Here is an 8,001-nt window from a genome sequence, read left to right as displayed (position 1 = left end):
GTATAGTACATTCCACTATGAAAATTAGCTGTGGTTTGTTTCAACTACCTTTTTTAAAGTTTTTTGTCACTTTCTAAGTGTTGAATTTTATGGAATTGGGAAAGAAGTACCGAGTTTGAAGCGTTCATGAGCAGACATTGCAGTTGAATATTCAAGTTCTGGATTTAATTATTAATGAATAATAAAATAAATCCTACTAGCTCGACTGATGGTTTCATTTAATTTATTTAAACCAGGTTACCTATAATAATATTTTTTCGTTAATTTATGAAAATATCAAATTAGCCCGTAATCCTGAATCCTGATACATAAAGTTAGCCTATTAATTTAACACAGGTACGACTGTACTTAGTGTTGCACTATCAAATGCAATTGACGCGCCTCTCTACCAGGGTTTTTATGTTCCTGGTCAGGCTATAGTTTGTATTGTTTGTTAATACATCTTTATAGGATTATCGGAAATAAAACAACATTAAGTCATTTAGGAGATTTTTGTCTTTCATGATAAGAAAATAGGGTGAGTTACAATACGCACATTGACATATCAATGTTCTGTAATCTTCTCTCCTATTTTAATCAAGATATTAGATCCTTTTAGGCAGGTCTTTAATGTAATTTGACCTACGCAACAAATATGGTTGCCACGCCAAATGTTCGCGTTATGTAATTACTGGTTATTGTTTAATGAGAGCAGTTAATTTGTTGTCAGCTGCCGTAATNTCGCCATTAATAAAAGAAGAAGAAGAAGAAATTTAAAAATTTGTTTGATATTTTGAATGAAAATCTTAATATAAGTCGGTAAGTATTAGCACAGTTCCTTTTTTTATGTCTGAGGTATACTCTGTAAAAGTATGCATTCAAATTTCAATCTACTACTTTGAAAATAATGTGTGATGCTCCGCTGTAATAATTACAGAATAATGAGTGTCCAGCAACTAGACGCGTTAATCTCATATCTGGAAGAGCAGCCAGAGCTAGCCCTTGGGCGCTGCTCACGCTCGAAGGAGGGGCGCAGTCTGGCGAAAAGACTTTGGCAGGAGTGCGCCGATATCTTGAACAGCATATCGGCAGACTGCGTCCAAAAGACAGCTGAGCAATGGCGAATGGTGAGTAGCTACTTAAAACGATGTCATTAATTGTTTACATCAGTATTTTGCATCTTATTTTGGTCAATGTCTGTTGTATGCTAAATACTTTGATAAAATACACATTACATTTCCTTTTTTCTAGTTCTACAATGAATATAAACATCGGCTCTTAAAAAAAATTAAAAAGGAAAAAAACGAAAAAGCAGCCACAGGTAAATTAAGTACTAATATTAGGTTCTTATAATATTGTACAGATTGTACTTATTCTATACATATTTTTATGTTTTAAGGAGGAGGGCCACCAGTTATCAAAATTTAACCCCCCTCCAAGAGAGGCTTTATGCAATTTTGGGCCGGGATGTGGGTGAACAATTACCAGGGGTTCGTCATAACCCGTTAACTGTAAGTTTCCTTCCTTTTAAAAAGATTAAGAGCTGGATTCCATGTTCACGCGAAGTTGCACAATTTTTGACATGACCTTAAGGATTTTCTGCATGTGTGGATGTAACTCTAAACTAAATGCAAATTTTCCATTCATACACTAATTCAGTACTAGCACTTGCACTTATACACTTTTTTATTTAATTTTGTTTTGTTTACTGCACTGCTTTTTTCCATTAACAGCACATTGAAAATGGAGGTGGTAATGGCACTTCATATTATGATGTTGGCGTGAGTGTTGTGTGAGTTGCATGGCTTTCCTTTTCTTGTCTCTGTTTTTAACTAGGTGGTATAGTACTAAATGCATTTTTGTGTGTTTGTTTTATTACTATGTATTAATCATTCATCTATACTAATATTATTAATGCGAAAGTAACTGTCTCTCTGTCTTGATAAAGTTTTTCTGTGACAGAAAAAAATCCACGCGGGCGAAAGCTAGTTTATATATTTTTTTAAACTAAAGTGCCTATACCTGCCCCACTTCTTTATAATGCTAATTCAGGTGTTTATATTTCCAGTGTTGATGAAATGCCACAAGATGATCCTGGGTAAACTTCATTTTTTTTTCAATATTTTTAATAGGCATGCAAAAGTAATTACTGACTTTATAAACATTTTATCATTTTAGATCTCCTCAAATTGAGTTTATTGATTTTGAGCATTGCCCTGGGCCCTCAGGCTCTCAGCTTCGTGAGCCTTTGGTGCCAACAGACCAGTCTGACCATACAGCCTCTCAGGCTTTAAGAGAGTCTGTGGAGCATAGAGTCCAAAGCCAACATTATCAGTCTGCAAGCTCTCAGGCTAGACAGATCTCTGAGCAGTCTGTGGAGCGTAGAGTCCAAAGCCAACAATCTCAGCCTGCAAGCTCTCAGGCTAGACAGATCTCTGAGCAGTCTGTGGAGCGTAGAGTCCAAAGCCAACAATCTCAGCCTGCAAGCTCTCAGGCTAGACAGATCTCTGAGCAGTCTGTTCCGCGGCGACGTCGTCGTCGGCGTCAAGAAATTACTGGTAAGCTTTTACCACCGCATTTCTACTTCATTTGTATGTGTTGTCAGTAGGTCAATATAAAGATAATAACTTTTTTATAGAACCAGAAGATCCGTCTTTGCGAAGGGCAACGGAGAGATTGGAGGCCTTGGAGCATGCAAGTGCGCAAGCCACTCGAGAGCACGCACAAGCCACAAATAGGCTAGCCGCAGCGCTCGAGGCCTTAGGGGACAGGCTGAAAAATCCCTTTAAAATTATATTAGAGGATCAACCGCAAATGGTAAATCACATAATTATGTAACATAGCTTTCCGCCCGCGGCTTCGCCCGCGTGGAATTTTGTCTGTCACAGAAAAACTTTATCGCGCGCGTCCCTGTTTCAAAAACCGGGATAAAAACTATCCTATGTTCTTTCCCGGGACTCAAACTATCTCTATGCCAAATTTCATCAAAATCGGTTGCGAGGTTTAAGCGGGAAAGCGTAACAGACAGACAGACAGAGTTACTTTCGCATTTATAATATTAGTTGGGATTAGAATATGAATAATTATAAAAATATTATGTTTGCTGAGGCGTAGTGATACATTGACAAACTTAGTTTTTAATTTGTGCATCTTTTCTTAAACTATTTTCCTCTTTTTCAGGAACACCGTGTCAAAAGGAGAAGAATAATAATTGATTCTGATAGTGAATAATGTTTAGTTTTTAGGTATTTAACTATTAATTTTTATTTATAAATAAAAAATCAAAGTACCAAAATAGATGTTTAATTTTGTCTTTCTCTCCATAACCTCTCAATGAGGGCTCTTTGAATCATTCTTCCTCTATGGAGGTCAGGGTTGACGCGTCGGTTTGGTTCGTCTAGTCCCTGTGCTGACGCTGATGCTGCTATTTCACTTTCAATCTGAGAAAATATTTTTTAATTATTTATTGGATTCAAATGTCATCATAACTTACAATATACTGTAATCATATGGGAATAAAGCAATCTTGTGAAGACTTACTTGATGCTGTCGTACCCTCTCTACATGGGCTTCCTCCGGTGAAAGAGGTGTCACCGGCAATCGGCTTTGGTTTGCAATGTTATGCAGCACGCAGCAAGCATTGACTATTTTCCCAGCAGTCACTGGGTTATAGTGCAAGGCTCGTGCAACTAGCAGACATCTACAAAATAACGTTATATTGTATGACCTTGCATAATTGTTATTTAAGTTCATTTATATTAATATTATTTATTGAAATACAAAACCTGAAACGAGCTTTTAACACCCCAATGCAGCGCTCCACTGAATTGCGTGCAGTCACATGCAGCTGATAAAAGTGATGCTCCGGTGTCCCTTCCACGGTATTTAATATCGGGGTCATCATGAACATTCTTAGTGGATATCCGCTATCACCTTAAATATTTTAAAAATATCAATAATGTTTGCAAATTATTTCAAAATAAAGGTTTTTATTCTTCAATGTCAATATATTACCCAATAAAAACACATGCTCCCCAGCATCACACAACTCCTTCATGTGGTTATATATTGGATGGCTTTGCCACACACTTGAATCGTGGGCTGACCCAGGGCTGCTTGCATCCACACACATGATATTCAATTCAGAATCACATATCTATAAGTAATTGTTAAATTAGAATGTAGTTTTAAATTAAATTAAATGTTATTGGTATAGTAAGTAATATACTTACAATCATAACATTTAGGGAATGGTATCCCTTTCTGTTAAAGGAGAGGTCCTCTCCTCATGGACAACCGGGCTCAGGATGGCCACATGAGTGCCGTCAATACAGCCCAACACTCCGGGAATCCCAAATCTATGTATAAAACCTATAACATCAAGTATAAAGTAAATACCTATTTCAAACACCAATAAATAAATGTAAATCTTCATAGATGTCTACTTACTTTGCCTTGATTATGTTTTGTCTTGCCTTTCCATGGGCCAGACAACATATCTTTTGAAAATGTCAGGGTTGGAGTATAGGAAACGGGGCGCTATGGGGCACGAGACTTAGAAAAATTTTTATGAAAATTTTTTTTTTTTAATTTTTGGCTTTTTTTGCCGGGAATGTTTAGAATAGATAAAAATAAGACTAATCTTCAGATAACTTTTTTTTCTAGGACCAACCGTTAACTTTCTAGAGCCAATTAAAAGTGCGCTATCAACACTTAGAATAATTTCGACGAGTTTTTTTTTCTTCAATTATTCCTTGTTTTCTTACAGGAATCGCATAGAAGACGTAAAACAAAGCACAAAAGATTATAATGGTCTACCTCTCTAAAACAAACGCTTTCAGATTTAGAGCCAATTAAAGGTGGCTTCCGACACTTAGAATAATTTCGATCAAAAAATTTTTTCCCGAAAGTGGCGACTCTTTTGATGCCATCATGAAGAGGACCTCAAACCAAGAAAAAAAGGTCATGTACTTCATCCCCGTAGGACCAACCCCCGACCCTCTAGAAGCGATTCAAGTTTTACGGTTTTTCCAAAAAGTTCTAATTTCCGGATACCGGATATCCGGCCAGCTGCTAGGCCGGATAGCCGGATATCCGGCGGCCGGATAGTTGGCCCATTGTCTTGTTGCATGTCGTGACGAGTTTAGCGCCGCACAAGTGCTTCGAAGGCGATCAGTGGGTATTAGTAGACTAGACTAGTCACACTTTTCGAAAATCGAATCCGTCCGAATAGAATGTCAGATTTTGCCACTTGTCTAGGGGGCAGATCAACGGGCGATTTCGGTTGCTATCGTGCGTGATTGAATAGCGAACATTAAATTAGTTTACTTGTTGCGTAATCTGACTGAACTGCATGCATCATGTCATCAAACCATCAGTGAAAAAAAGATCGCCTTTTTTATTTGGCAATATTTCGACACTAACAGATATTTACTATTTATGTATTCGTCATTAGAGTGAATAGCCCAGAAAGAGCAATTAGTTTTTTGAAAGACCTTAATATGGCTTTTGTAACTTTTTGGACTTTAAACAAAAACCGTCATTATTATAAGCCATTTTATTGATATTTACCTCAAAGATTAATTTATTTCATTTTATTAATAGAAAATTGTCGTAGTATTTTAATATCCGGTATCCGGCCGGATAGTGAGTTACTATCCGGTATCCGGCCGGATAGTAAATTTAGGCCGGATATCCGGCCTACCGGATAGTTACCGGATATCCGTTTCATCTCTAATAAATAGCACAATGTAGTGAGTGCTTTAGGAAAAATAATATTTCACCCCAAAAAGAGAGGGCAGAATGGAATTACTCGGGGCTATAACACGAAATTTCATTTAGGTCTCGAGTCGTTAGGGATGAACCTTGATTCGGTAAAAAGAAACAGAATTGCTTTCTTGGAAGTGATAAACGAGACAAGCGATATAAAAACGGGCAAGCTCGAAGCGTGTCTACTCAACAATGGTTTCCTATTTATCACACGGGTTTAAGAAAAATAGTCCAGGAAACAAATAACGTAATAGCAGGACAAAGTGATGTTATTTTATATGGGAACTTTTTCAAGGTAGGTACTAGGGACTGATACAGATTTATAAGCTTTACTTATCACCACCATGAGTACAGAAATGAAACATTATCAAATACTTTTTTATGACATTCTCACATTTTTCCATCCATGCTTCTATGGTAGCTACCTAAAGATTTCTTTTAAGCTCTACCGTAAAGCATGTAGGATACATTTTTTGGTTTCCATTTTGTTACAGATATAAGCCGTTAATAGTCGCCAGACTTCAATAGTAAGGTTCTACTTGCGGTCAGTCTATCTACGGATAGGCACAGCTGTATTTAAGGGATACAGAGGTGGCACATCCCATTCATGTAAGTAACCTGTCTTACCCGTAAGGCCGGATAGCATTCATCGTACAACCCACAAATCACTCGTAAGCTCGAGCCTGTTAATAGATTGAAGCTATTTACGATTCCTCAGTACCCTGGGCATACCTACATCAAAGTGATTTTCTCACATAACAGCCACCCGAAGATAATCGTATTGCTCAGCAGATCAAAGGATGGGTCAATTCGCCTATTACTTACATCGCTTAAGTGGTACCTACGTAATACCTTAATATGAAGTGTCAATTAGCCCAGCAATGTAGTTAAAGTACAAAAGGAACCCCAAGCTCTAGCCCTTTTGAATGTCAACCCTCGTCTAATTTCAAGTTAGAATAAACATCTACATATCTGGCATGATGATACACTCGTATAATAAACTCACTTTGAGACTCTCGGTTTTGAAATCGGCATTTTAAGTGCTTTTTATGAAACCTAAATTTAGCCCGGCACTTTCATTTATGAAACTGCTGACACAAATGTAATTTCACTTTCTTTGAACAAAAATAGAAACGTAATTGAGCATAAAGGCGTCTCACTTTTTTTTTTCGTCTGGCAGCCCTGCCTGTCAGACGTACATAGATCAGCTGTTAGATTAATTTTAAGTTAATTACATAAATAGCCGTAATAATGTATCAAATTACACTTAATTAGTGATATAAATGTGTAAATATCGTGTACAAGTGTTTGCAAAACTGGACTTTGTGTAAACACATAGTTATAAGGAGATAAAATCGGCGACCAAATTGACAGCTACGACAACGTACAAAAGGACAATGTTCGTTCTCCATACATTGTTCGCCGTTAGATCAACAGTGCCGAAATAATACTTTCTAGGTTCTAAATGACACAAATCTTTATGTAAGAACAATTATTCCTGGCGGACCAATTCTATAAACTTATTGATAGCAATATTGTTATCATAACCTCTTACTTACTAGTATTGTATTATATTATTTTATGCACATCGATTTGGGAGATGTTCTGTATTGTAGTTGTCGCAGCCAAATTGTATTATAATATTGGACGGGTTTTGGAAATAGCTCGGCGTTCCACTTTTATGATTTACTTACTTACATTTTGCACGTAAATAAATAACATGAATCCTATGTTTACTTTCCACTCTTGACATTTAACACGTGACTTACCAAACTAACTATCTCCATGGTTACCGTCTTAGTCTATGCATGACTAGGGATTGAACAACTTTTAATTGAATATTATTAACAATTCATTGCTGTGAGCTTGACCACCACCCCGCGCCAGTCCAATGCTGTGAGCTTGACCGCCGTCCTGCGCCGGTCCAACACTGTGAGCTTGACCGCTGTCTCGCGCCGGTCCAACGCTGTGAACTTGACCGTCGCCCCGCGTCATCTATCCTGATTCTTCATTCTTCTGGCCAGTTATATTCCGGGCATACCCTCAGCTCGACTTTGACACCACTGTTCCGCCCTCAGCGCGGTACTAGCCCACCGGGTGAGACGACATTGGTCGAGGCCCAGTGAACGACCAGCGAGCGAGCGGTTCCTGGATGCCAAAGGAGCTTGCCGGTAGTAGGTATAGGTAGGTATGTTCATATTTTGTTGGTCCAAAATAGCACGTAAATGTTGGCCTCTTCATTAGCGTGTTGGT

The 8,001-nt window shown here is 37.8% G+C and overlaps 1 protein-coding gene and 1 pseudogene across 1 annotated transcript; one reads left to right on the top strand and one right to left on the bottom strand.

Moving 5' to 3' along the window:
• The first annotated feature begins 1,337 nt into the window (after window positions 1-1,337).
• Window positions 1,338-3,250, top strand: LOC114359909 (mediator of RNA polymerase II transcription subunit 15-like). Its single transcript, XM_028314459.1, has 6 exons — window positions 1,338-1,490; window positions 1,713-1,771; window positions 2,048-2,077; window positions 2,158-2,537; window positions 2,618-2,796; window positions 3,160-3,250. The coding sequence occupies exons 3-6, from the start codon at window positions 2,058-2,060 to the stop codon at window positions 3,208-3,210; spliced, it is 630 nt and encodes a 209-aa protein (XP_028170260.1). The 5' UTR covers window positions 1,338-1,490; window positions 1,713-1,771; window positions 2,048-2,057; the 3' UTR covers window positions 3,211-3,250.
• A 16-nt stretch (window positions 3,251-3,266) lies between these two features.
• On the bottom strand, window positions 3,267-7,743 carry LOC114359913 (putative nuclease HARBI1; annotated as a pseudogene).
• Between the last annotated feature and the right edge of the window lie 258 nt (window positions 7,744-8,001).

Source organism: Ostrinia furnacalis, unplaced genomic scaffold (genome assembly GCF_004193835.3).
Source record: "Ostrinia furnacalis isolate ACB-3 unplaced genomic scaffold, ASM419383v2 OfSCF4694, whole genome shotgun sequence".
NCBI classification, from domain to species: domain Eukaryota; kingdom Metazoa; phylum Arthropoda; class Insecta; order Lepidoptera; family Crambidae; genus Ostrinia; species Ostrinia furnacalis.
Note: the sequence above shows the minus strand (reverse complement) of the source record. Positions and strands in the feature narration are given on the sequence as shown.